This window comes from Oryza brachyantha, chromosome 4 (genome assembly GCF_000231095.2).
Source record: "Oryza brachyantha chromosome 4, ObraRS2, whole genome shotgun sequence".
Classification (NCBI taxonomy): Eukaryota; Viridiplantae; Streptophyta; class Magnoliopsida; order Poales; family Poaceae; genus Oryza; species Oryza brachyantha.
In genome coordinates, this window is record NC_023166.2 from 1565301 (window position 1) to 1583391 (window position 18091).

An 18091-nucleotide genomic window follows, 5' to 3' on the forward strand; every position below is an offset into this window, starting at 1 on the left:
TGTCATTGTTAGCTGGTACTCACAAGGTTTCAAGCATGACAATTGTGGTATCATTGTTGATGTCCATAGGTACCAACCCTGGTACATATGGATATCAACCGGTACCTATTACTAGGGTACATATAGATATCATGCCTTGTACCAATGAGTATCAGTTGATACCTTGTACTAGTGGTACCGATGCATATGAATATCATAACCGGTATCGATGGATGTCAACCAATACCTGGTAGTGTCGGGTACCGGCACATATGGATATCATACCTGGTATCGATTTTTATTAGCCAATTCTTGATACTAACATGTTGATACTTGCCTCTAGTTATGTATGTAAACTACCAAGTATCATGGTACTGGGAGGATACACATCACCATCCAATGGTCGGCCAGCCTCTCCTCTTCTTCTTTCCTCTCTTTGGTTAGCCTCTCCTTTCCTGTGGCTGCTATAAGTGTTGCCTTGCAGGAACATCAAGGTACACAGGCAGGACCAACGGCATCCCGTGCTATATATAGTCAGACTCATCAAACAAAGGTATTGTTTGAAGAGCTTCTCGTAGCTAGAACTTTTTCTAAGTATCTTCATCGCATAAACTGTTCAGAATTAAGATTCAAAAAATCAATAGTTACAAAGGCACATTTGGGATCTATGGACATTTGCATCTTTGTTGGTGCGAGATATGTGTGAAAGAGGAATGGAGCGGAGGCCAGGAGGGCAAACGTTGGTTCTGGCAGTTGAGGAGATGACGATGACGGTAATCAGACGCCGAAAGTGTTAATGATGCGACGTTATAATTAATCTCCTAATCCTACCCAACACTACTGAGCATGGGAAATGTATCCGGGCGCTACATTGCCCTCTTCACATCAATATACTCCCACTACTAGGAAAAGCATTATCGCAAGCGGCCGAAAATGATCTTCGCAGACGGGGAGGCCGCCTGCCTGTACGTAAATGACTGTGAAAATCGCCGATCTTCACAGGTGGGGTGGCTATCCGCCTACAAGGATAATTTTCGCAGGCGGTCGTTAGCTAGTCTGGGCTGCCTGTGAAAATAGAAAACCGCCGCCTGCGAAGATAGGTAGAAATTTACGATATTTAATAATAATTTTCCCGTTAATAGAAATTCTTGTAGATAGATTATTATGTACATATATTGGAAGATTAACAAGCATTTGGTACTGAGAAATTTACATATATTGCATAACTCAAAAGTGTCGCCAAAATATATATATTACAACATTTACATTGTTACCTCAAATACATGTGTAACAACATGGAACCCTTCATCCTTTTTATTCACACTTCTCTCGCCCTTTCTTTTCTTCGCTTTTGCTGACTATTCACTTTTCTTGGAGCCGGTTGTGTCAGCTGGGACCTCATCGTCTTTGGACGGATCTTTTTCTTCGGCTGCCGTTTTGATCGTCGTGGCGCCGTTATCTACGAGAAGCTATATCAAAGTTTCAAATTAGCTCGGCTAATAGTTATCATGGTGATCAGTTTACATATGAAGTTCACTTGCCCCTTCTTTAGGGGGAATATAGTCTTTGTCGCCTTCTTCACCGTTGCCCTTTCTCCTCCTCTTCGGACTTGGGCTTGGACAAGGATCGCTTGGCGACGAGTACATGCATAATTATAGAATGTTTAAATAAAAACTTGTGTACATAATTGTAAATTGTAATAAATAAGTACAAACTAATTGTCTAAATTAGTACGAACAAATTTGATAAATTAGTACAAAGTAATTTGCTAAATTAGTGCAAACTAATTTGCTAAAAAAGTAATAAGGTGACCATATCCTCCACATGTTATAAAAAAAATTAAACGTACCCTCACACATGTTATTAAAATTTTCTGACAAATTCACGTATCCTGCCAAAATTGAACATACCCTCCCAATGTCATTCACATATTCCTTCACCTTCGATCCCTTTCCCAGCCCAACGCCGCTGCTGCCGCCTCCTCCTCTCAGCCCGATGCCGCTGCTGCCGCCGCCTCCTCCCCTCAGCCCGACGATGCCGCCACCTCCTCCTCCCCTCAGCCCGACGATGCCGCCACCTCCTCCACCCCCCAGCTCGCACGCGGTGGAGGCCAGCGGCGGTGGATGGGCCGGTGGCATGACGCCGCTGCTGTCGCCTCCTCCCCTCAGCCCGACGTCGCTGCTGCCGCCTTGTCCCCTCAGCCTGACGACGCCGCCGCCTCCTTCCCTAGCTCGCACGCGGTGGAGGCCGGTGGCACGACGCCGCTGCTGCCGCCTCCTCCCCTCAGCCCGACGCCGCTGCTGCCGCCTCCTCCCTCAGCTCGATGACGCCGCCGCCTCCTCCTCCCCCCAGCTCGCACGCGGTGGAGGCCGTCGGCGGTCGATGGGCCGGCGGCAGTGGCCGGAGGTCGAAGGTCAGAGGGCGATGGCGCAGGCGGGTGGCGGTGGAGGACGGCGTGTGGCGACGAAAAAATGGCAGCCTGACGGCGCCAAAATTTTTAGGGTTCCTACCTGGACTTAGAAATTTTGGTGTCACGGGCGGGGCCTTATATAGGGAAGCTATCTTTACAGGCGGACGGTCTGCGTGTGAAGATCATCTTCACAGGCGGACCGCCCGCCTGCGAAGACCTTTTTTACTATCTTCACAAGCGGTCCGTCCGCCTGCGAAGATGTAACCCTTACACAGCATAACTATCTTCACAAACGGTCTGTCCGCCTGCGAAGATTGTTACAGATGTGAATATATTTGTTTCAAAATCTTTTTCAGTTTATTTTTATAATTTGAAAATGTCTACATAATAAAAATAATAATTGTACGTACAAATATATAAACCTTAATATTATTACTTTAAATTTTTTTACACAGACATGCCCAATTAGTATATTAGAAAAATCTAACAAAATCATATCATCAACATATTACAAACTAATATAATTATTATTTGACTGCACCAAATAAATAGACATTAAAAGTTTATTCTCTCTCATATTTATATGACAAGATCTAGATCTAGAACTAGGAGGTGGATTTGATAGCAAAATAAAAAATATTAGAATTTATGTTACCACATTAAACCACTGCAACAAGAGACATCAAGTATTACACATACATCTAACATCAACATATCAAAAGAAAGTAAATTAAAAAATATGGAGCTTTTCCTTCATAATTTTGCATGCATAAATCCTTCATAAATTGAGGTCTATAAGCTTGAAATTTACATAGCTAGTGTGGAAATGAGTAGATCTAAGCACCGTAGAAACATCCCCGAAGATTTGAAGTTCAAAACCCCCCTATATTTAAGTCACTTTAGGAGAGAGAAACTTTGGGGAGAATGAACTTGGCTCGGGGAGGAAGAAGACTATGTAGAGACATCTTTGTAGGCGGGCCATATAAGCGGCGCATGCGAAGATCGATCTTCACAGGCGAACGACGCCTGCCGCCTGCGAAGATACATCTTCGTAGGCGATGTTTATATGGCCCGCCTGCAAAGATCTATTTTCGCAGGTGGACCGCCCCCTCCACCCCGGGTACATTTTTTGTCGGCGGGGTTTTGGCTCTGAAGATCATGCTCGCCTACGAAAATCGAACCCCTACGATGCTGAAATTGAGTTTTCTAGTAGTGTCCCTCTGTCCGTAATTATTTGACGCAGTTGACTTTTTAATACACGTTTAACTATTTGTCTTATTTAAACTTTTTATAAGATATATATATGCATAAAAGTATACTTAATAATAAATGAAATGATATAAAAATAATTAATAATATATAATTTTTTTGAATAAGACGAATGATCAAACATATATGAAAAAGTTAACCATGTCAAATATTTAGGGATGGAGGTAGCAACATAATTCACGCTTAAACATTCAGTACAATAAAACTACTCAGTAATCCAGCATTATTTATTTATTGTACTAGAGATCCCCTAAGAACAGAGCAAAAAAAGTCCAACTAAGACAAGTAGATTTCCTCAGTATCACACAGGCAGGCAAACTGAAAGTACACATACATATGTAGCATGGTAGGAGGATCAATTTCCTCGGTGGCGAAATTCCAGCCTGGGCTGTTGATGCATGCCCCTTCCATCATTCCCCAATATCTGTAGATGGCCCTCTTGATGCATGTGAAATTCATTCCTCTGCCTCCTATGACTACGATGCACCCCGTCATGCCTCACATCCAAAGATGACATGCTATTCACCTTGACTATAGTGCCAACAGATGTCCATCCCTAGAGCCAAAAAAAGCAGACAATAATGACCTATGGTTGTCCGAAAAAATATACTCCCTCCAGTCTTTAATATTTGTCGTTAAGAAAAATAATTTTAAGCAAAAGATAGTTCATTTGATTGTCCAAAACGTCATGTATTAGTGACCGGAGGCATGCAGTTGGTAGCATTTGAGTTCAGATGTAGATAGAATACCTTTTGCTTCTCCTCGAGTTCCTTGATTTTTCGTTGCAGTTTCTTGTTTTCCTCCTCGAGGCGCACGTTGTCTTCTCCCTTTCTCTCGAGCTTTGAGTTCAGATAACCGATCTTTTTGTTGAGATTTTCCTTGTCTCTCATCAACCTTTGCTAGCCCTCCTCGGCGGTCTTTCTCTTTTCCTGGTGATCCTTGCATTTTTCCTTTCTCTTGGTTAGTTCTGACTCCACCTCTTCCTTCTGTTTCTTTATGCTTTGAAGCTCTTTCTTGTATCGATTCAGTTTTTCTGTTAAATCATCCCGAAAGAAGGATAAGATTGCCAAAGAAAAATCAGAAGACAGATGCATTTATCTTGCAAGCACATGAAGAATTTACTGTAGGATCGAAACAGATTTAAACAAACCTATCAGAGGTGGTGAATGTTAAGTAGAACTAAAACCAAAAAATCTTTTAGCGAAAATAAAAGATTACCTCTGGTTACGCCACTCCTGAGATTATCTCTACTTACATCGCTCCTGTGCCACCAATATGGTTACGCCGCTCCTGAGATTAACTTGATCGCGCCGCTCATGTGCCGCTGATTAGATCCTTGAGATCCACAGAAATACCAGTAGATAAAAGCAGAATATGTAGATTAAATGATCTGAACTTTATTGCTTCAACTGGTATTTACAAAGAGCACCAACAACGCTCCTCTCAAAATTGTTGATCTAGAATCAACAACTATTGTAAACTCTAATTTTCTAATTCTAAATCTCACCAAAAAGCACACCGGGGACATATCCCTCGATACCTATTTATATCAACAAAATCTTTCACTGACTAGGAATCAGACTCCTTATCCTAGTAGGACTCATCACCAAAATTATCTCCAACTAGAATCCAAAACCAAACCTCGGTGCTGCAGTAACGCGGTCCCTACAGTAACCGACCCGCTACAGTGTCCGAACAGGTTTGCTACAGTACCCGCGCCACTGTAGCAATCCGATTCATGTGCCACCTTTCTCTTTTTCTTATCCAATTTACTTCGCAATTTTCTGATGCTTACACATACAACATGCGAAGCCCGTTACGACTCCATCCCACACGATGTTCCTCCACCATGTGTCATCTCGTATTCAACATCGTCACCCAGCATTCTTTTTTGATCGTCCGGACCTTAGCTTCTCCCTGAGCTTAGTCACGATCCTATCGCCGATGACCGATATTGACCTCCGAGAATCACGACTCTATCCAACCATATCACATGGCACCTACTGGAACAACTGATTCAATCGTGACACTGGATGCCATCTTCTTCAGGCTTTCGTAGAGCTTTCCCACATCTACAGTCCCCGGAACATTCACCTTCAAACTACTGCCATCTGGTTTTACGTTGGACTTGTCATAGTCGACAGATTCTGAAAGATAGAAACAAGAAGATGAGTAGAATTTGTGTGCGACTGAAATTGAATCTTCCTGAACTTCTGTCCATATTTTGTGGATCCTGAACTATAAATTTGTGAAATTTCCATCACCCTATTACTAGAAAAACTACAACATGTTAAGCAGAGTATGATGCGATGATTATAACCTTTGAACTCACGACGAAGTACATGTTTGACCTCTGTTTCGCTTGCACCCCGGACCTTGAACTTCGTAAGTTTCTTATCACCCTGCCAAGCATACAATCATCTCAAGAAATCCTTCAAAAGATTGCTAATTGATTTGAACCAGAAAAACAACATAGAGCAAGAGATTAATATTCAAAAACAATACATACCATTACTTCAGATACGGGGAGAGATGTCAGGGACTAGTGTAAGATCGATTTCGATCGTGTGCTTCAACAAAAAGACTACTTAAATTAATAATGGGATTGCGCAAATAACAGATTAAAGCAAACACACGGTGTTTCTGGGTATGGGATGTGTCAGAAGCAAAGCTGGATTTGATTACACTCACCTCGATCTATGTGTTATTTTCCCTTGACTTTTAAAGTAGCGTCATTCCGTCATTGAATATAATATCTCGGTAATAAAAGAAGGTAATGCGCTGCTTTAACTAACGGATTACTCATTTGGGTAGCTGGGAGACTCAGGAGAATGACCAAGTGCACGCTTCGAAGAAGCATCAGTCCTGAAGCACAGTGGATTAGATTAGACTAGTCACTAATTAAGCTGTTTTACTTTGAAATTGTGTTGATCATCATAGCAAAAAAAAGTTTTAATCGCAAATAGACCAACTATCCTAGTTAAATATTGGCTTAAAAATCTAGTTAGGATTATTTCAAATGAGTATATTTAGACCACCTAGATGTGATATAGTTAGCACAAATTCAAATGGGTATATGTAGTCCACCTAGATCGTGTACAGTTTTCTGTTTTTAAAATGAAGGGATACGTGTATGCTATGGTAGCATAAAACAAATTTTTTCTGTCACGTACACCAGTAAGGAAAATATCATGGATAATTACCAATCGATGAGTTATGCAGCGAATGAAAGTGCGAAGAAGCCGAGAGAATGTCGATGATATAGCACCCATCAAACTAGAGTAAGTAGTCGATCACAAGAGTCTGATCTTCTCCTCCATATGCATTCAACTCATCTTGCAACTATGCCAACCATCACCAGAATCTAGTGACGCCTCTGCTGATATCCACACATCTAGGAAAGTAACGTCGTACACGAATGTTGTGTAGCTAGGGTTTGGTGCGGGTGGAGGATGATGAGGTTTCTTTCTCAAATAGTGGCATGCATAATAAGATAATTTCATTTGAACTTACGTGGGCGGGGTCTATAATAAATCTCCTATTTAGTTTAAGCATTTCACATACGTATTATCCACATAGTAAAACAACACCGTGGTTGTTTAAAGTACTTCAAGAAAAATTCTGTAAGTCAGTGAAGCATTGATACTAAGACCAAATATGGATTGAAATGGTTCATTATTACCAGCCATTTTGCTTTGACAAAAAAAATCTGTCTGGGTCATCGACTGCACCTCTCTTTACTTTGTAAAACTTTGAGCGACGTTATTAGAAGTTATTAAATTAGTAAATATCTGTAATTATAATCATGTACGTAACTATAATATTTAATAAGAACCAATGTATCAAAGATAAGGTGTGGACTTGCAGTTTCATAATGGTGAGTATTTCCATATATCTTTCATGATCGTAGTCCATTGGGCCAAGAACTATTGCCAACGATGTCACGTATACGTGACTTACTCAAAATAAACATTTTTATTTTGGTAAGACAAAAAAAACTCCTCCCATGTATATAGCAACCCTGACGTTTTTTACCTATATGTAGTTTTTCTATGTATTGTGCTTGCTCCTCTAGTGTGTTGTCCGTTAGCTCCGAGCTCTAGTGTGTTGTGTCTTGGCAATCCTGCAGGGGGCGAGGTACCCGATCGGTTCGCCTGCTCGTTTGGCATCGTGAAATTGGGAGCTACATCAACAAAATTGAGATATACTTCACAAGTTAGTCTCGATGACCCAGCGAACAGTCGATAGATAGACAAATGAGTTAGTCACTAACAAGTATATAGGACATGAAGTTTTGTGAAGTCTATCCAGTAAAAGTCCATGCGGTCCACACATGAATGCTCTATTTTTAAATTCTGAAAATTTTCTGAATTTTCTCTTCTCTATTTTTAAAATTCCAAAAATATTATTAGATATGTGCATGATAAAATCTTGGGTATTTACAAGGAGGTAGTCTTGGTTATATAGCATCCCTTTTCAAAGTTTCATTCAAAAAATCAAGTTGATTTTCTCCCTAAGATTCATGGAAATGAGCTCGGCTGGATTTTATCTGAATTCCTAGGAGGCTTATACTGATAAAACAAAATCTAGAGAATTATGTTACTTAGTCACCTCTGTTCATTTTAATACACTTATAGAAGTGTCCTTAGTTTAGTTTTCCTGATTTAGGTTATAATAAATCAATATGTATAGATAAACACATTATTTTTGCATGAAATGATGAATTGAAGAACTACTGAAGACATTTAAGTCTTTTTGATAGGTGAGGCCTATTTGTCTAGGAATTTTTTATAACTGCAACTATTTTTACTTAAGAGTATATATGTGTACATATTCTCCCTCTACTTAACTACCAATTAATCTTCGATTTAATAGGGATCCAAGTAGAAATGGATGTGAGTATACCTTGGTTCAAGTTAACATGACATGTTGCCCTCTAAATTTTATCATGGTAAAATTTTATATATATAGACTTATTAACTCAAACATGGATCGTGAAAAACCAAAAACAAACTCAAATCTAGCTAGGAAATGCACAAACAATCTTTTATATCTTCTTGTTTAGGTTAAACTAGGGAAAAATTATTTTCAATTTGAAGGTTAACTTATATTGTTATGGAAATTTTACTTATAAGTTTTCAAATTGAAAACTTAATTAGTGAGAACTTCTGGTATGTTACAGGCTATCTCTTGTCTCAGGGAAGGGGGAGGCCATGGTGGTCCTTTTAGATTTATTAGTGATGTTCAGGAAGGCTCTCTCACTTGGAATATAGCATTGTATTCATTTTATGTAATTATTGATGCTCCATTCTTAGCATGCATTTTAAATACTAACTTATTTGCTAAGAATTCTGATAGCCAAAGAGGTAACCACTTGGATGCTTTTGGTGAACTTTCGAAATATTCTCTTCTCTCATCTTGAGACTGGCAATAAAGAAATTAGTCAAAAGTTGTCGGTAAAGGACATTGTTTTGTTCAAAAGTTGTGTAAAGATGGATGTCAAAGACTAATTTGATTGTACACAGTAGTAAGTTTGGGGATGTGGCACCTAGTTTTGTCGCCATGGTTTTGCCATACATCCGACTTTGCAGAAGGTTTATATATTTTAATGATGGAGAACTAATAATTAATCCTCTTTTTAGTTGGTGTGTCATGGAGCTGTAATAATTTAATTTGGAAGAGTGAGTTAGTTGCGGCCAGGTGCATCATTTCATTATTCCAAGTTGGCAAGCAATAAGTATAGTGGCAATCACGCGTAGGTAGGGCAGAACCGATGATCTAGAGAATTAATTCCCAGCACCAGACGTACTAATATGCAAAGACTTTGTTACTTTCGATAACCACGAATGCCATATGTCTGAATTCCCTTTCACGGACGGCATGGTAACACAGACCAGTCTATAATCAATGCTCTACCTAGTTCTATATATAATTTTTGGAAAATCTAGAAAATTACAGTGTCTCGTTGGAACATGTTGATTCATATGTATCAATCTGATAGATATGTAACTAATATCTAGGTACTAGGTCATCTACGACATACGCCGATACTCCGTAGTCTCCCTCTAATTCCTACGTTTCTTTTGTTACGTTAAGGTCAAACTCGTAGAATTTTGATTGTTAATAATTTCTATATTAAGTTCCAAAGCAATAGAATAACCTGTATCAATTAGTACTAACAATTATTTTAATAAATTTAAACATTATATATATATATATTGTATATTATACGGCGCTCTGCGCTCTCTGTAATATAGACGCGTGACACACCGCCATCAACCCCTTACCCTACACCCCTATCACGTGTGCATCCCACATGTTAATATTTAACATAGTGAAATAACACCAACATACCCTACGAATATAAGATAAGTTTTAACTAATATTCTGAAAAGCCCCGCAAAACGTATGCCTTACATAAAAATTTAACTCAAACACGTTGCATCCCCGTGTGTGCCATGCACCGATTTTTACACAAAACGTAGGCCAGGTATAGCAAGTTAAATTTTAACTAAAACACTAACATCTATACACGCACACATATTGAGTTATTTTTTACCTAACACGTCCACCAGCAAGCGCGTACATCATGCTACTATACTATGTAGTTAAAGTTTAACTTATCGAACACACAACGCATGCTAGGCATATGAGTTAATTTTTAACTAGCACACTGGTAGGAGGTTGAATGCGTGATGAAAGTTAATTGTTAACTTTATTTCAATGGTGGGTCATTACAATATAGCCTTTTCACGGAAACGAATCTTATGAATTCAGCCACATCAAAATCGGCATAGTTATCACCGTACAAAACTTTATGAGAAGTTCGTTTCTATTACAGTTCACGGGGTAAACACTACCATCCCCCTTCCCCACGTTTGATTCTCGGGGGATCGCCGACACCGCCGCATTTGTTTACACGCCGATCTTTTTCGTTCAATCAAGGTAATCTGACCAATCTACTGGAGATAGAATTGGACAAGCCGATAGAGAACAAATCGCCAAACTTTTGACAGGAACGAGCTCTCGGCGTGAGGTTAGTAAACTTTGCAACGTGAGTTTGTAATTGTCAACCTGACGGATTGGCTAGATAGAGCTGTCTCGGTTCACTTCGATCTTCTATATGAGGTTTGATACCTAGGTATTAAGAGGTACCAAATTTTACACTAAAATTTTGGTACATCTCAGTAGCTACTCAATGATTATAAAATTGCTTCTAAAGTTTACATAAAAAACAGTGGTACCTCATAACAGCTCTTTAAGAATGAGAAAAATGCTTATATTCAAAAGTTTCAATTGTTTCGGTCCTCCAGTTTCACATTACATAAATAAATTTGATCCCCCACTCTGCATAAAGTTCTGAAGTTTCTATTGTACAATTAAAGTTTGTCTAAAATTTTCCTGACATCTTTGTTGGTAAACTTATAGCAAATGAGGTCAAATAACACAGCAAATCTGGCAGTTTCATCTCTTTAAACGGTCGACGCGAAATACACCAGCGTGTTCAACCAGCATCCAAACGATGGTCATGAGCTCACCACCACGGCTAAGCTGCTTGGCGTGGGAATCTCTAGTACACTTGACTGACGCGTTAATCAGGAGACGCACCAACTCCTCGAAGATGTGTTCCAGCAGTTTCGACCATTTATCCGGTTCGTCGTGCATCGGGCCGTTCAGGAGTTTCCTCAATTCCGGAAACATCAGCCCAAATTTTGCCTCGTAGGACTCAGGTCTGGGAAATTCGAGCCAGTAGTTACGGTGTAGCCATTGCAGCAAATGATCAGCCAGTTTAATCCCATCTGACAGAACAATACTAACTTCGTATAGTTCGGTTGTATAGTCTGGCTCCCAGTTCTTGGTCCTGTAGCCTGGCTTCCAGTGGTCGGATTTGTCCTGCCTTCTCTTTCTCTTTTTCCTTTCCTTCTCCATGTCTCGCAGGATGTCAGCAACACATTTTGCTCTTGTTATGGAGCTGCAGCGGGAAGATTCTTTCTTGCTAGACCATATATTAGCAAGAGCGTCCTGGGTAGCTTCGTACAGGCTACGGAGCTTGAGGCCAGGCAGCATGCCGGGGCGCACCGCGACGAGGAACATCATGTAATCTGACAAGGCCTTGATCACCTCCACGCAGTGTTTGGGCTTGGACGATGCTGCCTTTTGTTCAGATTCTGTGTACATGCAGACGACATCCGTGGCGATGTGCAAGATAAGAATGGACTCCTGAAATTCAGGAAGAAAATCCAGAGCTTCTTCCAATTTACGAATCTTCTGAACATTATGGTGCTCAACCGGCTTCATTCGCGGCTTTGGCTTAGGCTTCGTTTCTTCTGCCATCTTTTCCTCTTCTTTCTTCTTCTTTTCCTTCTTCTCCTGATCCACCTCTTCAACTGGGTATGCTAAATACATGTAGTCCCAAATACAGTTAAACAATTTCTTCCTGAAATCCTGTGAAATATGAATACCTCTCAAGTTGTAGAACTTTTACTCCATCCACATGTCCTCCGATGCTACTTTCTCCACCAAAGAGCTCAAGTAGTCTGTGGTCCTCTCGTCCTTGTCGCGAGTGCACTCCTGCAACAAGTTATACTGCCCAATTTTTCCTGACCATTTCCTGTAGCTACATGGTTCTTTGGCGAGGATCAACGACGGATCCAGGGAGACGATGAGCCGACGGAGCAGTCGCCACTTACCAGAGCACAGAAATGCGTGATGAAGCCACAAGTGTGGCCTATCATTCAGGAACGAATAGGTCCATGTTGATGCCACCGCTCTGAGAAGCCATCTGATGTCCAGGAGGGCTGTGCCTCCCAGCAACACATAGGTGATCAAGACGTCGGTCATCCGCTGGCCTTGCCTGCTGTCAAACCAGAACAGCATGAACGCGATGGCTGTGGCGAACGGAGAGGCGGCGCGTATGGCGTAGCCATGCCATGTGTGCACCATGGCTGCCTTGGTGTAGAGGATGTCGTACATGAGGGAGAGCTCCATGTCGACCACCTTGTACATCATGCCCCAGCCTCTTTCAGGGAATATCTCTCGTTTCCTGGCAGCATATTCAGGGATTTGATGGTCATTCACCAAAGAATCAACAAACGCACCTCTGGTGATGTCGAGCAGGCCATGAGCAACAAGCAGTGCTTCATCCTTATGATCATGCATCCAACTGCTTGGACGCCAAACATTTCTCAAGCTTCGTTTGCTTGTCTCCTTGTTCTTCTTCTTGATTGAGCTTCGCATGTTTTCCAAGTTGGCGAGCTGCATAGCCTTTGCCCTCTCCCAATACTTGACGGTGCCCATGATGAACATGGAAGAGGAGACCCAGACCATCGTACCGGACCCACTTCTGATGACTATATTCTTGAACATGGCGAAGAATGCTCCTGATACCTGCAAGATCATTTCAACCCTCTGGCGCGTCGACAGAACGTTGTCCTCCAGGGAGTAGGCGGTGATGTTGTCCGGACCGCCGGCATGCAGCAGCAGGAACGCCCCCCACAGCGTCACCAGCTGCAGCTCCTGAGGCGTGCTGCCGAGGGCCAGCTTGCCGAGCGCGTAGGTGGCCGCCCAACGGCCCAGCTGGTTCGCCGCCCACAGGATGGTTATCCACACGCCGGTGGCCTTGCGACGGCGGATTCCGGCCAAGAAGACGAGGGCGAGATGCGCCGTGAAGCTGAGGAGTACCAGCGTCCGTATCACCCACGAGTTGAGCAAAAACACCATGCGAATCATCCATCCCGGCATCGTCGAGCCCTGCTGATTCTTACGTGTTAGTTGAGCACAACGGAAGATTAGTATAAAGCATAAACAAGAGACAAACATACCGTCCGCTGTTCGAATTTGTTGCCAAGTAGTATCTTGGTTATTAGTGACGAATTACTCCACTGATCCCAAATCATATAAAATTTACGAGATTTGCTCCGGTACAACAACAAAAAGTACCTCGAGGTACACTCTCCTTGTTAAGAAAAAGGGATTTGCTTAGGTCCAACAAAAAATATCTCGAAATACCGGTACCCTGTGATACTAAATTATTTTTTACCATTGGATCTAGGTGAGTAGGATGTGCACTGTTAGATCCAATGATTAGAAACAATTTGGTACCGCGAGATAACGGTACCTTTTGTTACTTTTTGTTGGACTGAAGCAATTCTCTAAGAAAAAAGATGGTTCATGGAGGCTATGCATAGATTATGGCAATCTGAATGCCAAGACAATCAAAAGCAAATACCTAGTAGCACTTATGTAAGAGCTATTAGATGAATTAGCTGGATCTAAATGGTTTTCTAAACTCGACTTGAGAGCTGACTATCACCAGATCCGAATGGCAAAAGGGGATGAATAAAAACAACCTTCCAAACTCATTCAGGACATTATGAATACAAGGTCATGTCCTTTGGATTGACTGGAGCTCGTGCCACCTTCCTGAGTACTATGAATGACACTTCAGCACCAATATTGAGGAAATGTGCATTAGTATTTTTCGATGATATACTCATTTATAGTCCTGATCTAAATTCCCATCTGCAGCATCTAACATAAGTGTTGAAACTGCTTTAGAAGCATCAATGGAAAATGAAGCTGAATAAGTGTGCATTTGCACAACAGCAAATTGGGTATTTGGGCGATATCATCAGTGCAGCTGACGTCTATACTAACCCCAAGAAGGTACAAGATGTAATCAACTGGGCAGTACCTACTACTATTAAGAAATTGAGAAGATTCTTGGGTCTTGCTGGCTACTATAGGAAATTCGTCAAGAATTTTTCCATTATCAGGGGGTCCCATTCAAATGGAATTCAGAGATGGATGCATCGTTTCAGTCTTTAAAACAGGTATTATGTGATGCCTTTAAAAACCAAAAACAAACTCTAATCTAGGAAATGCACAAACTATCATTTCTATCTTATTGTTTAGATTAAACATATATCGTTATGGAAATTTTACTTAAAAGTTTTCGAAATTGAAAACTTAAGTCAATTTCTGGTATTATACATGTTAGGTGGGATTCTTTCTTGTCTCAGTGAAGGGGGAGGCCATGGTGGTCCTTTTAGATTTATTAGTGATGCTCCATTCAGGAAGGCTTGGTCTCACCTGGAATAAAGCATTGTATTCATTTTAAGTGATTAGTGATGCTCCGTTAGTAGCATGCATTTATAACTTACTACATCCGTCCCTAAATATTTGACATCGTTGACTTTTTTTTACGTGTTTGACTATTCAAAATATTTAGTCAAATATGTAAAGCTATATATATGCATAAAAATATATTTAACAATACACGAAATGATATAAAAATAATTAATAGTTAAGTAAATTTTTTGAATAAAACCGACGATCAAACGTGTATAAAAAAGTCAACGACGTTGACCATTTAGAGACGAGGGAGTATTTGCTAGGAATTCTCTCCTTTTGAGACTGGCAATAAAGAAATTTTTCCAAAAGTTGTTCGTACAGAACCTTGTCTGGCTCAAGAGTTGTGTAAAGATGTCAGAGACTAATTTGATTGTACACAGTAGTAAGTTTGGGAATGTGGCACCTAGTTTTTTCGGCATGGTTTTGCCATACATCCGGGTTTGTAGAAGGTTTATATATTTTAAGGAGGGAGAACTAAAAATTAATCCTCTTTCTTGTTGGTGTCATGGAGCCGTAATAATTTAATTTGGAAGCGTTAGTTAGTTGCGGCCAGGTGCATCATTTCATTATCCCAAGTTGGCAAACAATATATAATATAGTGGCAATCACGCGTAGGTAGGGCAGAACCGATGATCTAGAGAGATTCCCAGCACCAGACATACTAATATGCAAAGAATTTGTTACTTTCGATAACCACATATGCCATGTGTCTGAATTCCCTTTCACGGACGGCAAGTTACACGGACCAGTCTAGAATCAATGCTCTATCTACTTCCGTAATTCTTAGAAAATCTAAAAAATTACAGTGTCTCGTTGGAACAGGTTGATACATAGGTATCAATCTGATAGATATGTGTATCATAACTAGTATATAGGTATCAGGTCTATCGTGTTCTAGAACGGTACGCTGACGCTCCGTAGTCTCCCTCTAATTCCAATGTTATTTTTGTAAGGTTAAGCTCAAACTTGTAGAACTTTGGTTGTTAATAATTTCTATGTTAAGTTCGAGACAAATTTTGTAGACCGAAAATCACAGTTAGAGACAAATTTTATAGACCATGTCGTTGTTTGATGATTATAATATAAATTATGACTCCACAATGTTAAGTTGGTCATTCGCCTGTCCCTACATTGAATTTACTATACACGTAGTATTTTATACTCTCTCTGTTTTATATTATAAGGCTTTCTGAATTTGCCTAGATTTATCTATATATTAATGTATATGTTTTGTAGATGTGTTTAAATTTATTACCACATATGAATCTAGACAAAACTAGAAAATCTTATAATATGGAACAGAGAAAATATCTTTATATGGATGCAATACTAGCATGATCTAGGTGACACTTGAAATGTTTGTCCACTGTTAGCAAGATAATCGGCTAGCCCAACTATCTTGTGCTAATAAATAGTACCTTGTTATACATGCTATGACTCTCTAATCCAACATGGCTTTTTGAATCTTGTGTTAAGAGGTACACAATGCTTGCTCTTACGCTAGTCATACTGGGGGGGGGGGGGTTTTAAACTTATTAATCATATGTCACAATGTCACATGGTGACACGGCATAAAATTGATGATGATAGAGAGGATTTGAATTTTATCGGATAAAACTTGGACTTGGTGTACACAGTTAATTACTTACACCCTAAAAGTGGATTAAAACATGCACTTAGAGTAATTCGTTTCATCACCACACATTTAATCAGCTCATATTAGTCACTTAAATGCAGAATTTAAGTGATATTTTAGCCTATGAAACTGAGAAGTAAAATCTTGTATTGATAACAATTATCTCATGCATCCTGTGTTTTTAACCGTGTGATGAAATCTAGCAGTGAGAATGACCTTTAGTCTATTTGTTTTTTTCCTTGGTCTTAATAAATGCTTATACACCAACCGCAGGGAACATCCATGAGACGTCTCTAAAAACAAGTCGATACCTACGTGGACCTCAACCTTTTCTTAACTTATCAGATGCTTTTCAGGAGAGGAGCAAATGCGAATCTATTCTACTTCTAGACAGATCAATTTTCTAACACAACTACCTGTGGCTGTGCATGTTGAACACCGAACACGTCAAGAAACCTACTTTTTGTTGCTGACGTAACTCCGGGGGTGCGTACTAAATACTGTATCATGTAATCATATGGGCGGCGGCTACCACACATGCAGGTTATGGTGAATATCTTTTTTGTTGTGTTAACTAACAGCCAGAGCCACCTATTATGCAGTTTCGACATTTCGTATAAAATTAGGTTGAAATGATTAAAAATCTAACTAATTTTTTTCTGTTAGAATTATATCATCAAATCTATATATATAGTGAGTATTATAAAATTGTGGTAGTACTTTATTTTGTCCCTTATCTTGGTCTCTTGGTCCTCCTCATTGTTAACTACAGTCCACTTTATGCTGCATACATTTTAGCAATAGAGAAGGCATTATATTGTCAGAACCTAGGATAAAGCTAATACAGCCTTTGAGCAACTTTACTAATGTTTAACAAAGAAAAATTTTACGCTCCTTAATAAATTACTTGTAGGTACCAAAATAATACATCAAGTATATTTGTAGTTCACAACTTTTAGAGTTGAAAATGTGATACCTCGGATTGTTAGATAATTCAATTCAATCATAAACAAGAGATTACGAATTTAAACCCTAATCAGCACATGATCACCGATTAATTCAAATGCGGAAAACTAAATAAACCTGCAGATAAAGCCATCTGATTCTCTTCTTTTCTTTTCTTCAATTCCGTCTTCTTTCCTTCGTCTCCGGCAAGATTAGGTCGCCGGTGATCTGATTTGAATCTCCGACCTTCGGGTCTCCAACGGCACTGTCCTGAAATCGCCGCACGAAACCCTTCCAGCGCTTCTCTGATCGGGAGAGCTTGATTTCGAATTTCTAGTTTAGAGAATAAGCGACACGAGCGTCCCCGTGGGCTCCTCTTCTTTTATATAGCACTGGTGGGCCTCGGGGACTTTTCCTAATCCGATTCTGACCCGTAACCACCGATCACAATTACGGCCCATAAGGGTTACGAATTTCAGAGTTAGAGATGGATTACGGATAGGATTACGGTGGTTATATCCTTTCCTAAATATTGGCTAACCGATAAATCAACCAACACGGATTACATTCTTAAACATTGTAAAGTGCCACCAAATAAAAATACCGAATTGCTATATGAAAAGTCCCAGGTATCATGCATGTTATTAGATTGTATGGTGCTTAATTGTTGTCCGAGCTGCCATCATTTGGGTATCTTGTGCAATCAGGTGGGCCGTGGC

General features: G+C 40.2%; 1 protein-coding gene and 1 pseudogene across 1 annotated transcript; both read right to left on the reverse strand.

Annotated features, from left to right (window-relative positions):
• Positions 1-3838: 3838 nt before the first annotated feature.
• On the reverse strand, positions 3839-9540 carry LOC102710016 (probable DNA double-strand break repair Rad50 ATPase). The gene is given in 5 exon segments (XM_015835876.1): positions 3839-4214; positions 4408-4705; positions 5664-5805; positions 5979-6060; positions 9490-9540. Coding segments are annotated over 5 exon segments (774 nt in total). The 3' UTR covers positions 3839-4013.
• Positions 9541-11122: 1582 nt separating this feature from the next.
• On the reverse strand, positions 11123-13399 carry LOC102710298 (annotated as a pseudogene).
• Between the last annotated feature and the right edge of the window lie 4692 nt (positions 13400-18091).